Source organism: Elgaria multicarinata, chromosome 18, assembly GCF_023053635.1.
Source record: "Elgaria multicarinata webbii isolate HBS135686 ecotype San Diego chromosome 18, rElgMul1.1.pri, whole genome shotgun sequence".
NCBI lineage: Eukaryota > Metazoa > Chordata > Lepidosauria > Squamata > Anguidae > Elgaria > Elgaria multicarinata.
In genome coordinates this window covers 24,085,243-24,107,026 of record NC_086188.1, presented here as the reverse complement: position 1 = coordinate 24,107,026, position 21,784 = coordinate 24,085,243, and the positions used below count along the sequence as shown (strand labels likewise).

Genomic DNA, 21,784 nt, shown 5'->3' with positions numbered 1-21,784 from the left:
CGCCCCAACCGCTCCATCCTCTTCCTCCAGGTCCGCCAGGCAGTCAATCTTCTCGGCCGGCTTGTGCTCTCAACGCAACTTGCTCCTCCTCTCGCGCCTATAGGCCGGTGGCCTTGCCGATATGCAAATAGCGGAACTCCGCCTGCCAACGGGGAGGCGCAAGGCCGCTTCGCGGCGCGGCGATTGGCTGGCGGCGCGGGTAGCCGGCAAGGCTAGCGGGTTGAGGTGCCCCCTTGCGGCTGAGGCCGAGCGGCTGCGGCGGAGGTGTCGGCGTGAGGAGCGGTTGGTGAGGGCGCTGGGCCGGCGGCCGGGCGGGCGGGCATGTGCGGCGGCCGCAGCGAGGCGGGTCCGGGGCCCAGCTGAGGGGCCGCGACGGAGCCAGAGATGCTGGCGGCCGGGGCCGGCGGGCTGCCGCCGCCGCCGCCGCGGCTGGCCGCCTCGTTCCTGTTCCCGCTGCTGCTGGTGCTGGTGCTGCCGCCGCCGCCTGCACCTCGCGCCGCAGAAGGGGCCAGCCTGGCGGAGAACGTCATCTGGGCCGTGAACTCGGGCGGGGAGGCCCATGTGGACGTCCACGGCATCCATTTTCGGAAGGACCCGCTCGAGGGACGGGTGGGACGAGGTGAGCAATCGGCCGAGGCGCTGCCCGGCCCCCGCCGGCGTGTGGAACTCCCCGTCACAAGGCGGCGCGCGCGGGGCGGCGGCAGCGGCTGAGAGCGGCCCGGCCCGGCCCGGCCCGACCCGGCCCGGCCCGGCCCGGCCCGACCGCCAGGCCCCCGGAGGCGCTAGACTGCGACTCCCAGGTGGCTGGCGGATGCTGGGAGTTCTAGTCCCAACCTATCTGGAGGGCGCCCTCTTGGGCGAGCCTGGCTTTCCCGGCCTGGTCCCCTCCCGGTGTGTTGGACTACAACTCCCACCATGCTGGCAGGTGTGACGGGCGCTGCAGTCCAAAGTACCTGGAGGGCTCCAGGCTGGGGAAGGCTCTTTTTGAAAAAAAGGGGGGAGGGAGTGATTGGGAGGAGGGCGATGTGCTTATCAAACAGCTGTTAGACACGACAGCTAAATGGGACCTCCGTGCGCAGGAGCCCTCTACCTGGTGACTGGGATGAACAGCAACGGGGAAGGGCTTTCTTGCTTTCTTTCCTGCTTGTGATTTCTCTGGGCATTTGCTGTGGGAACAGAACGATTGCTGGGCAAAGAGATAGGAAGTTTTATGAGTGGTGTGTGGAGTTCTCGCCGTCTCCATTTCACCCAAAGGCAGTAGGTTCAGAACAGGCATAAAGAGGGATTTATCACATAACCCAGCCTTCCCCAAACTGGTGCCCTCCTGGTGCAGCTCAAAGGTTGCACCAACCTGGTGCATGGGAGTTGTAGTCGAACACACCTGGAGGGCACCAAGTTGGGGAAGGCTGACATAACCTGTAATTTATGGAAGACGCTGCTGCTGCAAGACCTAAGGGTGGCTTCTGTTTTAGATGGCTTTAGATTAGGGAGCTTCATGGGTGGGGATAAATAAATGGCTATTAGTCATGCCAGCTAGATGGAGCCACCATGTGCAGAGACAGTATATCTCTGAATATAAGATGAGGAGGACAGCCGCCCTGTTTCTCTGCATTATGCCGTGAGAAAGAACTTGGTAGTAGCTGCTTTAGAGACAGAATACTGAACTGGGGCAGGGGGGCATTGGTCTGATCTAGCCGGGCAATTCTTGCTCCTGCTGTTGTTCCATCAAGATTTTCCTTGGGCTTCTTTCCACAAAAGTAACAACAAAGTTGTGTTCTCTTCTTGCTCTAGATAGCTTAATCTGGATTATCAGAAGTAACTGCCCATGGCCCTTTCTACACCTAAGGGTTATCCCAGGAAAATGGAGGGATCGTCCCTGCCTGCTCTCGGGATCCCCTGTGTGGCATTTGTATGCACAGGACTGATCCCAGGATATAGGGCTGGTATAGTCATGCCCCAAGTTTGCTACCATGGATTAGAAGTACTAGATAGCCAACAGCTACCCTGCTCTTAATGATAAAAGTGTGGCTAAAAGGCATTACCGTCCAGTTCTGTGCACTGGTGTTATATGGTCATGGTTAATAATAGTTGAAAACTGAAATTGCAGCTAAGAGGGTGATCTGAAAAGTCTTGCAGCTAAAAGAACTGAAAAGCAGTGAATTTCCTGGCAGTGCAATCCTAGACATGTCTACTCAGAAGCAAGTCCCCTTGAGTTCAAGGGGATCCACTCCCAGGTAAGCAGGAATAGGGCTGCAGCCTGGGTTACTTTCTGCAGGCCGCTTGGGGGTGATGCTGCTGATACTAGTCTATCTTAGAGAGGTTTTGTGACGTTTACTGAGAAAACGTACATGAAAAGCATTGTGTAAATACTAAGTAGTCATATTGCATGCCATAAACGCCCTAGTTCCTGTCACCTGGAGCCCTCTGGATATTTTGGACTTCGGCATGGCCATTGGTCAGGAATGATGGGAGTTGTCATCTAAAACACCTAGAGGGCATCAGGTTGGGACCTAGAGTATAGTCCCATTTCCTCTGCTCCCCCTCACTCGCAGTTTTCTCCCCACTGGCTCTGTTTTTGCATGCTCTGGAAAAGCCTCCTGTGCCACCTCCCTTACACATCTTTCTGTCTTCCTGGGATGTCGGTTTTATCCCACTTTCTACTTCTTCCCTTATATTTGCATTCACAGCAGCCGCTGCTGCCCACCCCCATTCTGTCTTCATGATGTGAATTCCAATTCTTGCTCTGTATACAAGCAGATATTTAAGCAAGAACCTCCTTGCCGTTCTCTGTGGATGGGATAAATGAGGAAGGGGGTGAAAACATGTGGAGCACAACACAGCTCTTGTGACCTTGAACGCCTGCTTCCATTGTCCCTTCTCGCTGCAGTGGCCTGCTTCCCTTCGCTCTGCTGTTCCTTTACCCAGCCTGCTTCTCTCTTCTCCTGCCTATCTGCCCTTCCCAGCACCTTGATTTCCACAGCTCCTCTCCCTTGTTACTTGCTTCCCTCCTTCCACCAATATCCTTCTCTAAAGTTCACGCTATGTTGGCATCTCTCACTGCTGGACTTTGCCCCTTCTGGGGCTGTTCCCTGTCTCTGGAGTCTGCCAAGGACTCATTATAACCTGCCTCCCGTTTATGAATGGTGAACTGCAAACCTTGAACTTGAGCACGTGGTTGCTTCCCATTTTGTTTGGTGCATGTTGGAGGAGGGTGGGGGTGGTCTGTTGGTAGACTCTCAGCAGCTTAAAGCTGATGGTTGTGGCTGATGCTTTTGGTGAAATGCATTCCACAAAGGCGCCAGAAGCTTTTCTTGGGAACCGTTTGTGGCTCCCGTAAACCGGAAGCTGCTTCTTTTCAGCCATTTCTAGTGGCTTAGGTTATAAAATGGCTCTGAACATTTTTCTTTCTTGTTCTTTCTGCATCTTGGACCTCCTCCCCTTTTTCCATTTGTGCTGTGCTGTCCCTTTGATCTCCCTGGCTCCTGAGGGTTTAATATGTTGAGCCATTGCCTGATGAAAGCCCCTTTTATTTACAGTCTTTTGTTCTAATAGATCTTTATTTGTGTGTGTTAATTTAACCAAGGTTCCTGTACAGCAGCTTTCCCCAACCTGGTGCTTGAGATGGTTGGACTACAGCCCCCATCATCCTCAGCCAGCACACCCCAGGGGCATTCTGGCTGGGGATGATGGGGGTTGTAGTCTGGCCTGTCTCAAGGGTGCCAGGTTGGGGAAGGTTGCTGTAGACTTTGCTTTCCCTCAACTTTGGCTGCAGTTTCTCTTCCTGTGTTTAGTCCAAACTCCCTTGCCTACATGTCTTAGCTTCTGCTGTATGCTGGTTTCTGGGTCTGAACTGCCAAGTAGGCAGCCTATTCTAGGCTGAGTGACAGAACAAGGATCTATCAGGGGCACAAGGTACTTTGCCACAACTCTGCAGTGCCTGGTATCTCCATCTGCACACTTGACAGTGGGGAAGAGATATGATGGGTAAAACTTTAGCAGGCTCTGAGGTGGTAAGCTTCACTAACGCCTGCAGACCTCCAGTAGCCTTTGAAGATACAGAATGTGATTTTTCTATATACGTATAGTGAAGAGTTATCATGCTGCAGAAGTTTCCTGCCTGCTCATGTCAACATCTAACACTATTGTACAAATTAAAATCAAATTTCTCATCTAGAATCATGCCAGTTTGTACAGAAGTTGCTTAGCTTCAATTGTCATTTGACATTACATTGGAACTCCGCTTAAGACTTATTGGCCTCATTCAGAAGACACCTTAAACCACGGCTTTAACCATGGTGCTTAAGCCAGAAAGCCTTATTCACCTTGGTTAAAGCCATGGTTTAAGGTGTCTTCTGTACACGGCCTGGCTTTCTGGCTTAACCACCATGGTTAAAGCCGTGGTTTAAGGTGTCTTACAGTACTTACTGTCTGTATGCTTTCAAATTGCCCTGTGCAACCACAAGGGTTAGAAACTTGCTTTCCTTCACAAGTTTAATTTTGACTGCACAGAGTTCAGACTCTCTTGGTGTTTCCAACAAGCAAGCATTCGTTTGGAGACATTGCCCATCACCTTAAGAACTTGGAGATGGAGTATGCAGTAGGGATCCCAGTACCATTCCTCCCAGTCTTTTGTCCCATCTGCTGTGGCAAACAGGTCTTCATTTGCACCCGTCCTGTAGCTTTAGCAGCTGCATGGCAAGACAAAATTCAGCAGTTGACGCTTTTCCTTGCAGATAGGATTTCTGATGATCAAATAGCAATTAAAGTCTGCTAGAACTCTGCCAGAAAACTGTATTAGCATTGTGGAAGGAACAAGACCCTAGGGCAACCTGGTGCTCTCCAGATGTGTTGGACTACAATTCCCAGCATCCCCAATCAGCCATGCGCCAAATAATCACCCTTCTCTACTGACTCTTTCGTGGCATTACATAATGCCCACTACTGGATAGTGGGGGATGAACTGACAGTTGGTCGCAGCTGGGCCAAGTCGAGGTGGGGTGGTTGCTGAGCAGGCAGAAAGGAACTAATTGTTCTCCTTTTACAAGAATTCCACAAAGAGACTTGAACCTCAGGTTTCCTGCACTGAGTTGGAATGCTCTTTGCACATGCTCAGACCCAGGAGCCCATTGGAAATGTCTTGGCTCCAGATTCAGAATTAAAAACCAAAATGTTTGGTATTCGGATGGTGACTGCTTCTTTAATTAAAGTTTTTTCTGTATCTTTTTAATGTGAAAATGAGTCAGAATAAATAGTAAAATAAAATAGGTCAGCGAGCCTCTTTAGAGCTATAATATCAACTGTTTTTTGAAAGTCAACTGAGAGGGAGGTAGTAAAGATGATGATTTACAGACCTCTTTCCCAGAGCAGCTGACAGCTATCCCTCTGCTACATGACTGACCCCTTGTTCATTTTCGATGGATATGGGTGTTTTTTCTTGTTCAGCATTTTAAAAGTCTTGTTCTTTTCACTCGCTGGTAAAGCCTCTTTTGGCCCTTGCTTCTCCTCCTGTGCTCATTCATTTGAGCCCTTGAAGGAATGTAGATCCATGTGCATGCAACTAAGTCTTGATCTTTGCCATCCTGAGCCCTTGGGTTAAGGTGGGATATAAATCCAAATAAATCAACATTAATCTATCTTACTCACTCTGGCCCGCTTCCATTGGCTGCCTGTATGTTTCCGAGCCTGATTCAAGGTGCTGGTTTTAACCTATAAAGCCTTTCATGGATTGGGACCACAATACCTGATGGAATGCCTCGCCCAACATTTATTTATTTATTGCACTTCTATACTGCCCAATAGCTGAAGCTCTCTGGGCGGTTCACAGAATCATGAACCTACTCGTACACTGCACTCAACATCCAAGGTCCTCCTCCAGGTGCCTACTCCGAGGGGAACTCGGAGGACGGCAGCAAGAGAGAGGGTCTTTTCTGTGGTGGCCTCCCAATTGTGGAACAATCTCCTGAAGAGGCCCACCTGGCACCGACATTGTTATCTTTTCGGTGCTAAGTCAAGACTTTTCTCCCAGGCATTTAGCAATATGTAATTAGCCTGGGTTTGTTTTTGTGGTTTTTAAATTGTATGTTTTTGTGATTTAAAATTTTCGTATATTGTTTTTACGTGTTTTTATCCTATGTAAACCGCCCAGAGAGCTTCAGCTATGGGGCATTATACTAATGTAATTAATAATAATAATAAATAATCTTACAGTGTGAAACTTTTTTTTTACTCTCCATTAGCTCTGGATATTGGAGCATATCTGTGTCCTGTTCGACAGTGCAGTCAGGGTTTGTGACTCACGCCAGAACACCTTGTTGTGGTGCCCACCTTCCTTAGATTTCATCCTCATTCCAAACTTTTCCTTCCCCATCTAATTTTAGTGGGAAGGCCATGTTCAGAAAGCTGAGGCACTGGAAATCACAGGCATGCTTCATTCTTACAGCATGGAAGAATTTACTTTTAGCACAACCTGGTGCCTCCAGTTGGTCTGGCTAGATGGGAATGATGGGCACCAGAACAGTGGAAACTTTTTTGGAGTGTGTGAGAGAGTAAAGAGTTCCCTGACTAGTCCAGTGTCTTGTGCAAGAGGCTCTAGGCTGAGCTCTTCTGAAGGTGGGAGAGGTCTCCATCGGGAGCGATGGACTGGTACACATGGGCACCCATGTGACAGACGTAGCCCACCTGCAGCGAAGGTTGGATTATTGTTGTTATTATTATTATTTATTACATTTATATACTGCCCTATAGACAAAGCTCTCTGGGAAGTTTACAAAGATTAAAACAGTGAATGTTAAAAACAAAATTTAAAAGCATAAAAATAGACAATATCTATTTAAAACAACTATTCTGGAGTCAGTTAAGAAAAAACTCAGCATATGTTGTTAAATGCCTGTGAGAAGAGAAAAGTCTTGACCTGGCACCGAAAAGATAACGATGTTGGTGCCAGGCGAGCCTTGTCGGCAAGATCATTCCATAATGGGGGGCCACCACTGAAAAGGCCATCTCCCTTGTTGCCATCCTCCGAGCTTCCCTTGGAGTAGGCACTCGGAGGAGGACCTTAGATGTAAAGCATAGTGTACAGGTAGGTTCAGGAGAGGCGTTCCATCAAGTATTGTGGTCCCAAGCCAGTTTTATAGGTTAAAACCAGCACCTTGAATTGGGCTGGGAAATGTACAGGTACAATATTTCTGGAAACTTTGAAGCCACAGAAAATGTTTGGGGGAAACTGATAAATATGCAATACTTTTTTTTTTTAGTGCCCTTTATACATCTAAAATCACTTTGTTACTTTGGGAGCATAAAATGTATTGCACATAACTTAGTTTTCTCATAAAATCATCCTGTTTATTATATTACAGATAAAGGTACAGTGTATTGAGACAATAACTCCACATTTACAAATTGAATTTAGTTTTAAATATTTTGTAATAAAAGGAGCTACTAGCTGCTGAACTGTAAGGAATCTAGTATCTCTTCCTTTTTCCCAGTTTATGAGAAGCAGGCAAAAAGTCAAAAGTTGAAAACAAAAGAAACCACCAGCACATATAATACAAGTAAGAAAGTGTATTGATTTGATTTCTACTCTGTCTTTCTACCAAAAAAGGGCACTCAAATTTATTATATGTACTGAACCTAGTCTCCTCCACCGTGTCAAGCAGACACAGAAAGCACCCATTTTCAGAAAAACAGCTAAAAGAGAGGAAAAAACAAGACTCATTTCATAATCCATTTTTTTTCAGTGTTCTGATTTGGGGAGGGGGAGAATACAGGGAAAGAAACTTTTTTTCTGAGCCGTCAGATCTCTATTTGGAAGGAGGCAAGACCAAAGCAGTGACTCACCCAGAGCTAGAGCCTCCTCCTGCCACGCCACATGGCTGCTGTGATCCGGATTGGCAGCTCATTCCATATTGGCAATCTCTGTGGTATCGGTGGAAGTTCAGTCATAAGAAATTGCCCTTCAGCTATGGCTGTATTACATCTCAGTCAATTAAGCACACAAGTTTTAGTCAGTTGATTTTTCAATTTGTGTATGAGTGTAAACAATAGTTTTGAAGCAAGAAGTCTGCTTTCTTTGTTTATATGTATTCATATTAAAATCTACTTCCTGACTGATTGGGGATATCTTTGTAGTCGTTATATGTTTTTTAATGTTATTCTAACTTTTTAAACACTTTCATAGCCAAGATGCTTGTAGAGCAGCCTCCCCACCCAGCGCCCTCCAGATGTGCTGGACTGCAACTCCCATTGCAGGGAATAATGGGTGTTGCAGTCCAACACATCTAAAGTGCGCTAGGTTGGGAAAGTCTATAATAGGGAAAGAAGTGTCCATTGTAGCTGCTACTCCTTGGCTCATTCTGAGCTTAGTCCTCCTGGTAGCGAAAACACCACAACCGCTCTCAGGTCAGTTTCCAAGGGCTGGGGCTGGGGGTGAGGGTGGGGGGAAAGGGAGCAGACTGGAAATGGGCTCAGAACAACTTGGTCACTGTCTTTGTGCAGCTGTTTGATGTGCTTTACAACTGGACCGTGTGCATGCCCTCTTCAGAAGGCAACTCTCCTGTCAAAGGGGTTGCTGACATTTTGCTCACAAAATGTTGCTCACATTTTGCTGTTGCTCACACAGAGGCCACTTCCTGGCCCTCTCCAAGAGTCATGTTCCTCTGCAGTTTCCTCCTATGCTTGCATAGTTGTGGAGATGAGCTTGGCTCTGTGGTCTTCAGTTTTGCCTGGTAGAAGCACTGATCTCTTACTGCATCCAATTTTATTGGGGGAGGAGATAAAAGAGATTAATTGGGCTGTTCTTCTTGTGGCTGATCCACCTGCCCTCACCCTTTGCTTTGTTAGCCACAAGTAGCACTGGTGTGCACCCATTTGTTGTACCTTGAGGGTTGGGGCTGCCATTAATTTCCTCTTGCTCACTGATATGGGCTCTCTTTGGAAGCTTTTTGCTGGCTGCTTCTTGGAAGCCTGTTGCTATTCTAGCTGCGGGTCACAGGCTTTGTGCACAGGTTGGGGATCTCGTTTTATCCCTTGCAGACATTCTTACTGGGAAAAACTGTCCCACCCTTCCAGCTTCTGGAATTGAAATTGGGGGGGGGGGGGCTTTACTCTTGTTACACCCAAAAAGCATTAATTCTAGAATGTGAAACTTGTGCAACCCTCAGAGGAGGCCCAACTTGTGCAGAGTGTTGTTGGGCGACTCATGCATTGGGTAGACTCCTCTAAAGCTGTGTGATTTTGTTGTGTGCCTGTGTTGGGAATCCTGTGGAAGTTCAGTCTCACCAGATACAGGGATATAGCAGAAGGATCTGTCCTCAAGAAAGGCTAGAAGGCAAGATGGAAATAGTCAGTTTTATTTATTTATTTATTTGTTACATTTTTATACCACCCAGTAGCCGAAGCTCTCTGGGCGGTTCACAAAAATTAAAACCATGAAAAGCATAAAAACAGCCAACAATTTAAAAACATGAATACAATATAAAAAGCACAATTTGACAGTTCCACTGCACGCACCCTCCTCCTTCTTTGGGGAAGTTGGGAGCCTTTAATTTTTCTCATGGATGTTAACAAGGACTTCTGTGTAAAATTAACAAACTTAAAACTTCTTGTTGGTGATTTCCAGGCTCAGACATTTAATCACAAAGTTATGAGCTGATCTTGGCAGTCTAATGTGGATTCCAATATTGAGCAGGTGATTGAACTTGATAGCCTTATAGGCCCCTTCCAACTCTACTGGTCTATGATTCTATGGGCCTATTCAGTCAACAGGCTAAGCCATGGTAGACTGCTTACCCTTTTGCAGCAAATGGTTAATGAACATGTTTTAACCATGGTTATGTAGCCACCATGGTTAATAATGGTTCACATAGCATACTAAACCATCATTTTTAGCTCAAAATCTTTAACCACTGTGTGTTGTCTGAACAGGGTCAAAGATTCGATGATTCTGTGTCATTTCTTCAAAGTAAATTCCCCTAGAATTCAGTGGTCTGAAACCCCCTTTGTCATCTCTAAATGCTTTCACTCCCTGGTTCTTCTCCCCCACTCCCCAATCCAGTGAGACAGTGAAGGAAGAGTGCTGCCTGTGGAATACAGAGCAAAAACTTCCAGCCGTGTACAACAGAGTGAAATAGATGGCTCTATGATTCTGTTTGGTCAGCATAGCTTGAAAATGTTTGGTCTGCTCTTAATTGACCAGCTATTCAACAATCATCGTTTTGATCCAGGGTCATGTAACGGAAAAAGTTCTAATTTTCACTGCTGACACAGACCCAACTGAAAATTCAGCAAGTCGTTTCCAGTCCACATATTACACAGCTATAATGTGAGAATGTCAACATCAAGTGATATTTTGCACGTGTAGTTTAGCCAGTGCAGACCAAATGTCACAGACAGAATTTTCATGCCACTTCACACATGAGTCAGCTTATGTATTAAGCTGTGTTTCAGCCAATATTATCCAGTGATGAGAAATCAAGATAGGTACATGCGTAGAACACTACATGTGTAGTGTTCTAGCCACCAGATCTTGCCCTGTGTTAGTCTCTAAGCAGGATGTCCTACCCCTGAAAATTGGGGGGAGGGGAGGGGGCAACTTGTGTAGACCTGATAGGACTGTTAGGAGAGGTAGATGAGTAGCTAAAGGTGTGGGCATTCACACAAACAAAAGTAAACTCTGCAAAGTTGGTGTGTTTTGAGCGTGTTTCCATTTATTTTTGGAACACAGCCTCCGACTATGGCATGAAGCTTCCAATCTTGAGATCCAACCCAGAAGATCAGATTCTTTACCAGACAGAACGCTACAACGAGGAAACATTTGGTTATGAGGTCCCCATCAAGGAGGAGGGCGACTACGTTCTTGTGCTGAAATTTGCGGAAGTCTATTTTGCACAGTCCCAACAGAAGGTACGGAGTGTGTCATCCTGGGAGGTACTCCGTTGGGTCTCCGTATATAGACTGTCTATGCCTGGGTGTCTCTGTGGTCTCCTTTTTTTGTGAGTGGACAATAGCGTTTGAAAGTATTGGCATAAAGTTTAGCTGCAGCCAAGGGTGGAGTGCCCTTTTTGGCACTTCTGGAATGCCACAGAACTGTTTTCTCCTGAATTTTATAGCATCTTGGGGAGTCACGCAATGATTCTTTTTGGTGATGGCCTATCCCCATTCTGCTGGTGGAACAGAGAGGCACTATGTTTCCCCAGTTGGTTAATCGTTCTGTGTCCAAAAGGGTGAGAACCATTTTACAATCAAAAATTCGAAGTTCCCCATCTGCCTGATTTTGCCACTAAGGGGCGTTGCCATTCTGCCTGAAGAAGAGCTCCAGGTCTTGGCATATTCTCTCCAAAACATGAGGTACAAAATCAGTACAGCAATATCTTTCTTAGCATGACATCTGTTGGTGGCATGGCTTGCAGATATTTGAGTTGCACATACTTTTTCATCAGGCAGTATGGAAAAGCAGCTGCTTCCATTCTGTGCAACTTTCAAACTTGCATTCAACTATGCCAATGAAAGTACTGTTGCCCTCGCATCCCATAGCAGTAGCGAGTAGCAAGGGCTGTCTTTCAAATTCTTTATCAGCTGGTGGTCGTCCAGCCCGTGGGCCTGCCAACCAGCGCTCAGTATCAATCTGCCTTCCACTCAACTAGAAGCATGATTTCTTTTCAGTCTTGTCTTCCTCCCATCCTAAAGGTGTTTGATGTGCGTTTGAATGGCCACATGGTGGTGAAGGACTTGGACATCTTCGACAGAGTCGGACACAGCACAGCCCATGATGAGATTATTCCAATCAGCATCAAGAAGGGGAAGCTGAGTGTCCAGGGAGAGGTTTCAACGTTCACAGGGAAGCTTAACATTGAGTTTGTCAAGGTAACAACAGACCCTGGCATGGTGGTGGCCTTTTTCTCTCATTGTGAGGTGTGAGTAGGGCAGGCCTGCTAATTACTTACTCTTGCTAAGTCATTTAAGAGTCAGGCTCCGCCACCAATAAGCCCCACCCCTGTGTTGTGCAGGAACCTAGGATGAGGCTTATGCAGGAGCAGGCTTGATTCTCAATGGTTACATGCCCTGACTCCCACAAAGAGCATAATGGCAGTGGGAGACGGGTGAGGCCACAGCACTACCCCCACCGCCAAAAAGGACACTCTGCTCCAACTGTCAAGTGCCCTGGGCCTGCAGAGCTGGAAGGGAGCAAACATTAGCCCCATCCAGAGGCCAGGGGGCTACGGTCTCATGGTTTGCATGAGTTTACGGTGACTGGGTTTGGATGATCGCAGTGGGGGGAAAAGCCAGCATGGCTGCTTCTGCGCTGCAGCACAGGTTGCTGCGTCGTCTGAACCCGGCATGGGGGGTGGGAGTGTCATACCCACCCTACCACCCACGATGTGCAGTAAAGGTTGTAGGGTGAGTACGAACGAAGTCATGCCCACTGCGCCGGGCACCAGGTTTGATGGCATGCTGACTTGTGCTACACGGGGCTGGAGAAAGCCCCCTCTGAGGAAAAGTGTCACCGTCTGTGGCTGTTCCACTTTGAAGAAAGGTTACTACGAGGAAACACGGTAAAGGTGAACAAAATTATGCGTATGGTGGAGAAAGTGGATATGAAGATGTTCCCCCCCATAATACTGGAACCCATGAAGATGAATGGTGGGAGATTCAGAAAGGAGAAAAGGAAGGACTTCTTCACACTATTCAGCTATGTAATTCACTGCCACAAGGTGTAGTGACGGCCACCAACATGGATGGCTTTAAAAGAGGATTCAACAAATTCGTGTAGGTTAAGGCTATCAACGGCTGCTAGTTGTAATGTCTCTGAATAGTAGTTGCTGGAGAACATGAGCAGGGGGGTGCCGCTGCATGCATGTCCCGCTTGTGGGCATCCCGACAGACAGCTGTGTGAAGAGAATGTGGGACCAGGGAGGCCTCTGGTCTGTGTCCCTGTTTTCTTCTGCTTGCTTCACTTGGAGGAGAAAGGGGGAGAGAAATGAAGCAAAGGACAACAGAGGAAGTGACAGAAATTGCCACCTTCCACTTTCCTCCTCACCTCCTCTGCCTTCTCTTGGCTTGGCTCTCCTGACAGCTGATCCGTGGTTGTTTGGAAGCCTCCCTGGCTGTCTTAGCAGTGCCCCCCTCCCCTGCCCTCGTCTTTGCTGGCTTTCCTTTCCTACTAACTCAGTGATCTGTGGCTATCGGGCTGTTCCCCACCCCAAAGATGTTTTGCAAACACCTTTTGCTAACTTACACAAACCTTGGGGTTCTCTCAGACTTGCTCATACCTCCTCTCGGATGTGAATGGTGATGTTTTGGCTCTGTAAGCAGCAGCACACAGAACCAAGATCACAACTATTGGCAGAGACTGGTTAACATCCATGCTTGTTCAGGGAAAGCATGAATGAGAAACTTGATAACTTGATTTAAATCAATATCTTTGATGGTTTTAATCAAATTTTAAATTGCCTTGATCTTACTCAGTCCACCTGTGCTACCTAGTATGAAATGGCTCAACAGATAGTTATATAACAACGTTCTCCAAATTGGGGCCTCTTGCCTCCCTCAAATATACATGGATTAAGGGTAAAACTGTTGTAAACATTGTTTTCACACTAAATAAAGACCTTGTTCTGTGGAAATTCAACTTAAAAATTTGCAATTGAGAACGAAATGTTTTTTTAAAAAATTGTTTTTGAAACCTCTAGGCAGGAATTGATTGTAGGCAATTCTGGGTCGGCCATTGGTAGGGAATGAAGCTTCACCTCTGCTTTCCTTTCCCACAGGGGTACTACGATAATCCAAAAGTCTGTGCACTATACGTCCTCCGAGGAACCATGGATGGTGAGTTTTCTTACAACCCCTCCAATGTCAACCTCCTCTTTCTCCCAGCAGCCAGGGGTGTTGTATGTGATTGCAGGCGACCCTAAGGGAGAGTCTGAAAGGGGCCTCCTCAGGGACCCTTCCTCTGCCTCAGGCCCCACTCCACCGCTGCCTCCTACCCAGGACCTTGCACTCCGTGCGTGAACAAAGGGCAGTTTTGTATCACCCAACTTTGCAGCTTTCCTCCCCAGTTGGGTGCATTGGCTGGCTGGCTGCTGCTGGTCACAGACTTCTCCCGGCCCAACTCAGCTTGCTTTGCCTGTACCCCAGGTGCAGTTGGTCACGACAAGACCCTGGGACAACCCTCAGCCCCATCCTCTAGCTTTTCCTGCTTCTCTTTGCTAGGGGAGGGCTCTTGCCCTCATGTCTTCCTTGTGAGCTTCCCAGGCGGGACATCCAGTTGGCCACTTGGAGGAGCAGGATGCTGGCCTGGAGAAGCTTTTGGTCGGACCCAGCTGTTCTTGGGTTCTAGCAGATTCTGCCTCCAGACTGGCTGTTTTCCCATCAGGAGAAGCTGGAAGGGCTGAAGGCAATGCTGGTTGCAGGTGCTCAGGCTGCTTCTGACCTGGAGTGCTCCAGGGAACCAGGGATTAGGGGGACTGGCAGCTACAAGTTTTAGCTCGGCCGCCAAAAATTGGTGACACTGTAGGCTATTTCATACATTTCACAGAGGCTAACCTGGGTACACCATTGTTTGCACTCTCCAGCTCTCTGATATGCATATCTGTTTGACTCGTGTGCCTGTAATATTCACATTAAGCCAACGTGAGTGCGTGCCTGAAAAGTGGGGTGTAGCCTTGCGTCTCCATAGCCACGAGGTCCAGACCTTTAGTCCTGAATCCAAATGCTCCCTGTTCTCTGCTTTTATTACATGTGCTGCAGACCCTTGACCCCACTCCTTCTCTTAACCCCCACAGATGTTCCAAAGCTGCAGCCCCACCCAGGCCTAGAGAAGAAAGAGGAGGAAGAAGACGAAGAGGAATATGAAGAAGGCTCCAGCACTAAAAAGCAGACAAATAAGAACCGGGTCCAGTCGGGCCCCCGCACACCAAACCCCTATGCCTCGGACAATAGCAGCCTCATGTTTCCTATCTTAGTGGCCTTTGGCGTCTTCATTCCGACTCTCTTCTGCCTGTGCAGGTTGTGAAAAATGAGACACAGCAGGGCTGGCTGCAGGTCAGAGACGAGAGTCAGGCCAAGCATGGAGGCTGTTTTGGCTTCCCAGTGTTTCAGATAATTTAAGGAAAATAAAGGTTTGTTGAGGAGCAGCCGGTACAATAAAGGGAGAGTTCGCATCGCCCGCTTTGGGGAAGGCCTCCTTCCCCTTCTCTCTCAGCAGAACCTTTGGGTCTCATCCAGCTGTCCTATGAGCAGCTGCCTTTCCTGTCCAGAGAGTCTCAAAGCTCAGCCTGCCTACGTCTGGCTGTCCGATGCTGAGGAACTGCATTCCCAATGAAAAGCAAGATGGAGCCAGAGAGGGGGAAGGAAACGCAACGGAGGAGGCACAACTGCTTACTGCAGCAGACTTTGTCACTGAGCATCCTTGGCAAGGATCCAGGCGTTTGTGCTGGAACTGCTGGGGGGCTGGACTGGCTTCTTGACCTCTGCTGGAATGTTTGTAACTCAACACACGGTACTTCCTTTCTGTTCTGAACGAGAAACGGTTCACCTTTGTTGATCGGTCTCTGGGTTTAAAAGCCTGTGGCGACTGGAACAGGGCGAACCAGTTGGCCTGGCTCAGCTGCCCTGCCTGGGAGAAACGTCCTTTCCATGGTCACTGTAGCTTCTAACCTGACCTGTTGCCCTGGGAAAGGTCCCGCTTCAGGCAGGCCGTTTTCTGTGTTGTCATGGCAACTCTGACACAGCAACCTTGGCTTGTCCTTGGGGGGGATGTCCTCCCCTCCCCTCCCCAGTCCCTCTGTATCTTTTTTTCCTTGCACAATGGCTTCACGCTTAGAACCATCCCTCTCCCTTGGCCTGATGAGAACTTCCTGTGTAGAGGCTTCCGTAGTTCTAGGCCAGAGAAGCCACCTCTGCAGTGTCCCCACCCCCAATGGCTTTTTATTCCCCCTTGTCCCAGGAAACGTGTGGCCTTCTGAACTGAGGATGGCATCTCTTTTTTTTCCCCTTGACTTGAGAGCTCCAGGGCAGGGAGTTCTTAGTCTTAGCCTTCCCCAACTTTGTGCTTTCCAGATGTGTTGAGTACAGTCTTAGCATCCAGGCTGGGGAATGTTGGGAGTTGTAGTCACAACACATTTGGAAGGCACAAGGTTGGGAAAGGCTACCTTAGACACAGATTTGCATCCTTGAAATGCTTCTGTTGTTCTGCCTCTTTAAATGAACCAGAAAACCTAGGGAGGGATGGTTGGTCCTGGCACAGTCTGAAGTGCCCCTTAAAGGCGCCCCCTCCCAAGGAATGTTAGTTGTAAGGTGGCAAACCCTGTGCAGCCAGATTGTCTACAGCATGGTGCAAGAATGCATTAAACCAGTATCCCCCTCCTCATTTTGGAGAAGGTTTTGGAATGTGGCTGAGATAGATGGTAGGTCTTTCCTTGAGTAGGGGGAAGAGCTGTGGCTACTGCGGTTGTCTTTCATAGGCCCCTGCTTGTCACGGCCTGTCAAGTATTTCTCCCCAGGAAGAATTGTCAACTTATACAGTGAGTTCCTATGACTGCCTGGTTTTGCATTGCTGTAACTTGAAGAAGGGCAACATGGCATCGAGCGAGGCTTCTCCTTGATCACCTGGAAGAGGGCCTCCTCGTAGTGGGAGGAGTGGTTGGAGTTGCAAATGAGGCACGGGTGGACAGTTCTTGCACCCTCTCTGCAGATACCTCTTCTCAGGCCTGGGGGAGCGCAGTGGGGCGCTCCTCTCCATGCCCTACTGGAAGGTTGACCCAGGCAGGCAGGCTGATGTTATGTTGTGCTCTTCCCTGGCCCTTATCCCCCCCTTACTATGTATGTTCTCACATGTTCCTACACAATTTAAAAGTGCCACTTCAGGATGTTCTATTACATGGTTGGCAGCTTTTTGCTTTCCAGTGTTCTGCCAGAGTGGTCCTGATTGGGTGGGGCTCCTGAGCCCTGACTGGCCTGCTTCACCTGCCTTTTCAGAATGCTGAAATGTGGAAGATGTATTCCTGTAACCTCACCCCTTTTAGCAGTTGGGTGTGCATGACTCTGAGGTCTGTAGATTCCCCCCCCCCTCTTAGTACAATCCCAATGGGGAACTGAATGGGGCCACATTTTCACACTGCCAGTAAATGGATTAAAGTCATTCCGTTTTTCAGTTTCTCCTCTGACCCCAATCCTGAGTTTTCTCTTAAGGCAAACCTGCCTAAATTCAGCCTCCTGCTGTACATTTAACCCAAAGTAAACAGAGGTTTGTTTGTTTGTTTATTCTTAAAGAGGCTAAGATGCCCTCTCCACCCACCCCACCCCGCTGGTGCTCAGTTTTTTGTTTTCTTTGCTTCTTGAACCTTATCTAGCACCCTGAAAATGCTGTCAGGGATTTGGTGCTGCCCTGCACTTGGAGGCTGGATGACCCATTGAGGTACCACCACGGCAGTTTGTTGTCATTCTTCCAACTCCTCTTTGATGGGATAGGAAGGAGGTGCTATGTTTCTTAAATCCCAACTCTTGGCAGGCTTGATGTGGGAGCCATTTTGCCACTGCAGGCCTGGCTGTCAGCTACATGGTACATGAGTTCAGGTACGTGACTGTGGGTGCAGGGGGCTGCTTTTAACTTGCTAGATAATCGCCTTTTGCAGCTGCTTATGTAGAGGCTGGTTTGGGGTCGGTAAATAAGCAGGACAGCAGTGTGTGTGTGACACAGACAGCCTGATTTCTCCCTATAGAATTGCAGGAATCCATCCTAGGCAGATCATCTTGTTTCATCTGAGGTCTGAAGCAGGGCGAAGTTCTGTAAGTGTAACCGAGGCTAGAGTGTGGCTTCACATGCGCTAAAGCTAGTCAAGGGGACTTGCAGTCCCAGCGCCCCACTTTGCTTCTAGTCCTGCATCTCCATGCCTTAGAAGAGGCGGGTGGCTGCTGATGACCTCTCAGTGATTCTAGGTTCCCATCTGCCCCATTCCAGAGGGTTTTTAATCTTTAAAAGAGAAGAGGGTTTGCTGTAAGGCAGGCTTTGGCCCTGGAATGTGTGGGCAAATGCTGTAACAGGCCCATGCTGCAAGAGCAGTCATGTTCCATGAGGAAACGTGACAATTTGGTTTCTCCCCACCCCCTTCATTCTTGAAAATTGCAAAAGGGTACTATCTGATTGAAAAGCTCTCCTACCCCCAAAAAAATCAGCAAGAGGGCTGAGATTGTCCATTTCCGAGTCTTGAGCTTGGGGCTGGGGTAAAGAACAACTGGTAACATCCTTTATCTCTGCTCCCGTTACGCTGTGGCAGGAAGCGCTTGGAGGAGGAGGAGGAGCAGGAGGAGGCCGTCCCTGCTTGAGGCCCTGCCTTTATGCACTGCTCTTAATATGCCTATTTGGAATTTTGGTTGTTTATAGTCTCTTTCCTTTTCTAGCATTTGTATACAAGAGGGGGCCGTGAGCTGCCCCATTCTGGAGGGAAGATGCAGGTGGAAACTTGGAGGAATGCCAAAGTCTAGTTTGTATATGTGTTCCGTGTGCCTTCTTTAATTTTCAGGTGGTGAGATGGCAACAAGCTTTGCTTGTAAAGAAGCTTCTGTTTTAGGGAACTTCTTTCCTCTTCTAAAAACGAGGAGTGGGTGGGAAAGCTGAGCCAAACATCCTCCCCACCTGCACGCCTTGCACACCCTGCACTGAGCCTCTTGAGCATGGGGTGGGGGTGGGGGCTGTGCTGGAAAGGCAGCGGCAGCCTCGGGCTCCCCTTTTGCAGAGGGGCTTCATGCTCCGCCTGGCATCCACACTTCGCTGGCAAATCGTCTTACCCAAGCATGTCGGACCCATGTTGTATGAGGTCACTGAGTCATATTGAAAGAGAATCCTCTAAGTGCACCATGAACCTGGGCTAGGACTCCAGAACACCAGAGAGGAAGTTGCTGGATCAGGCAGCCTGGCCTAAATATTGCGAAGAGAAAGGGAGGACCAAAACCTCTGCGGAAGATCTTGTGCTGGGTCTGGCTGGGGAGCAAAAGCATTGTCTGCTGGACATCCACAAGGGACGGGAGTCCACCAGCAGTGACCCCCAGAGCAAAGACTCTTCCAAGGCCTAATGGATAAGACTGGATGCAGATTGAAATTTCACTTGTTATTGTCCAGTATAGGCTTGCAGGGCTGTGGAGCTTGCAAGCTTTCTTTTTTTCCCTACTGTGGAAAAAGGAAGTTTGAGTAAATAAGACTATTGTGTGGGGTCCTCCCGTTTACTGGTCTTGGCTGAAGGCAAAAAAGGAGTGCCCTTAAAGGCCGCTGGCGCTCATGGCCATTGATTGCAGCGACAGATAACGTGTTTACCATGGAGCCCGGTAGCAGCCGCTTCATCCATTTGCTGGCATTTCAGCAGAGAGAACGGCTGCAGAGTCTGCATCTTCCCAGCTCTGGCTGACTCGGAGCTAGATTTATTAGAGTAATCGTTTTGGAGAGGAGAGGGCGCTGCTTTTTCCTGGGTGCTGCATATGCCTTGCCTGGTCAGCAGAGATCCTTTGTCAGTGTGGATAGGATGCTTTCCTTTTTCTTTTTTCCGTTCTCTTCTCCAGCCAATACTTTATTTTAACAGATTGAAGTGCTTTCCACCCTCCCAAAGACACTTGTATTTTGAGTACCTTGTAAAGATCTCTTGAGGAGAAGGAGATGCATGTGAGTGTTGCATCCAACCTAAGGGAGATTTCACAAGTACAGTACTCTGCAGTTTGCTCTTGGAAGGCCAAGCGGTTGGAATGGGCCTAGAAAAACTGGAAATCTCAGACCCAGGATTCTGAACGGACCTGTGAATCCCCTCTTCCTCCAAGAACATTTGGGTCAGGTTGGCCCACTCCTTTGAAGACAGGCACATGCCCCCCACCCCGCCCCCGGGCCTGCCAGCCACAGCTCCAGTTTCCCTTATAGTGCTTCTGTTTCCCTGGAGCCATGGTGGCTGCAGAAGCTGTGAATGACGATCATGGACGGGGCAGGGGGGAGGCAGGAAGCAGCAGCAAGCATAGCGTCCACTGGAGCTCCTTTTCAGTTGAAGTGCGATGCTTTTGAACCTGTCTTAGAGCTGCTGCGCTTCAATGGGAGTGTGTTGAGGACTCAGGAGCTGGGTTATTAGCATCCTTATTCTTTGATCCAGGTCTTTCTGTTATCTTCGTGTTACTTCCTTGAACAAAGAGATAATTTTGCGGGGTGCTTCTGTCATAAAATTTGTGAGAAGTGATTCCTGGGGTGCCTTTAGGGAGTGCCTTGTTGAGAGATTTTTTGAGTTACTCCAGAGGAAAGGCGTGATCTTTATTTTACCTCACTCCCTAAGCAAATATGGCTCAATGTTGACCCATCACACTCTAAGCTTGGGGGGAGATAAAACAATTCTTACCAATATTAAGGCAGATTGCAGCTCTGAACTTTTGCAAACCAGTAATTGGGTGTTTGGGACCGATCTCTTTTTATTCTACTGATTGTACACATCAGATCTTGCGTCCCCTTTTGGATTTGTGCCCCTGCTTGTTAATGAGGCATTGATATGCTTTCATACAGCTGATCTCTTGGGCTTTTAGGACAACCCAGATGTAAGCTGCAAGGTAACATGCCTAGGCTGGGTGGAATCGATTTTCTTACTGGTAATTCATCTGTAGCTTCGGCGTTAGTACATGGGTGTGAAGGAGGATGGTGTCTTTAACTGTCCCTTGCTTTATGTCTTTAATAATTTGCAGTGATTTTTTTTCTTTATGGGTGTGTGTGTTTAATATCAAGCTTCGGCAAAGGATAAAAAGCACAGATGTCTTATGTCTGATTGCGTTGGCTTTGCAAAAAGGATTCTTTCCTGGGTATGGGTGAAATGTTCTGGGTTTATTTTTCTTCTCTTTCCCTTCACCCCCCTCCAAGTTTTGGTACATTTAGCTGGGTTTTGTTTTTGTTTTTATAAATTGTGTTCACTTTTTTTTTTCCTCCCAGGATGTCTGGTTGAGGGAAATATACTGAAATCTACTGCCTGGCAGTTTTAACCAGCAGTGTGTTAAAATAAAATGAAATTATATTGTCATTCAAATGAACTGGTGCTTTCTTTAAAAAAAGAAAAGAAAGAAAGGTGGGCTTCTTTCTCTCTCGGAGGAAGTTTTAAAATAGCTTTGGATTGCACAGCATTGCAGTAGCTCTTGCAGGCTGCCAGAGAGACCTTCATCTAAAGCATCTCCACAAGAATTCCTGCAGCCTCCAAGCAGCGGTGTTCTTGCCTCTTTGCTAAAAAAAACCCAACAACCTTGCTTTGCCCCTATGGGTACCAGAGAGGGTTGGTATTTTAAAAGTCTTATTTCATTCACTGTATTTAAATTTAGACAAAGGGGTTCTAGTTCCCTCCCAAATGGCCCATGGGCTTCCGAGCATAGGTTTGGGCAAGTACTATTATCCCTCCATGTCCCCATCTTTTAATGCAGGGTGGGGAACTTCAGGCCTGGGGCCAAATCCAGCCCTGCGGTATTCCAAACAGGGCCGCATTACTGTGTTATCTGTACAGCACCATGTACATTGATGGTGCTATATAAATAAATAATAATAATAATAATAATATGCTGGTGTTTTTGGCCTCGCCCCCTTTTACCTTCAGTCCCTCCTGCCACTGGAATGCACCCCCCCCCCCAGCGTCTCTAAAACTGAATTTGGACCTCTGCCTGAAAGAAGTTCTCGAGCCCTATAGATCCAATTACGATTTAGGGGAAATGACATTGCTTTGGAGGGGTTGTGGGCCAAAATTCGTGCCTCAGCTATTAGAACTTGGGTTTGGTGCCCCCTGGATTGAACCTGTTA

General features: G+C 48.0%; 1 protein-coding gene across 1 annotated transcript; it reads left to right on the top strand.

Annotated features, from left to right (window-relative positions):
- The first annotated feature begins 384 nt into the window (after window positions 1–384).
- On the top strand, window positions 385–21,029 carry MLEC (malectin). The gene is made up of 5 exons (XM_063143836.1): window positions 385–619; window positions 10,721–10,899; window positions 11,683–11,859; window positions 13,764–13,821; window positions 14,778–21,029. Exons 1-5 carry the CDS (start codon window positions 385–387, stop codon window positions 15,005–15,007), a joined length of 879 nt encoding a protein of 292 aa, XP_062999906.1. The 3' UTR covers window positions 15,008–21,029.
- Window positions 21,030–21,784: the final 755 nt, after the last annotated feature.

Bases quoted from the DNA above. Each gene is read 5' to 3' on its own strand.
- MLEC (XM_063143836.1), top strand. From the start codon at position 385: ATGCTGGCGGCCGGGGCCGGCGGGCTGCCGCCGCCGCCGCCGCGGCTG. The intron at 620-10,720 runs GTGAGCAATCGG...TTTGGAACACAG, and splicing joins CGAGGGACGGGTGGGACGAG to CCTCCGACTATGGCATGAAG. The intron at 10,900-11,682 runs GTACGGAGTGTG...CCCATCCTAAAG, and splicing joins TTGCACAGTCCCAACAGAAG to GTGTTTGATGTGCGTTTGAA.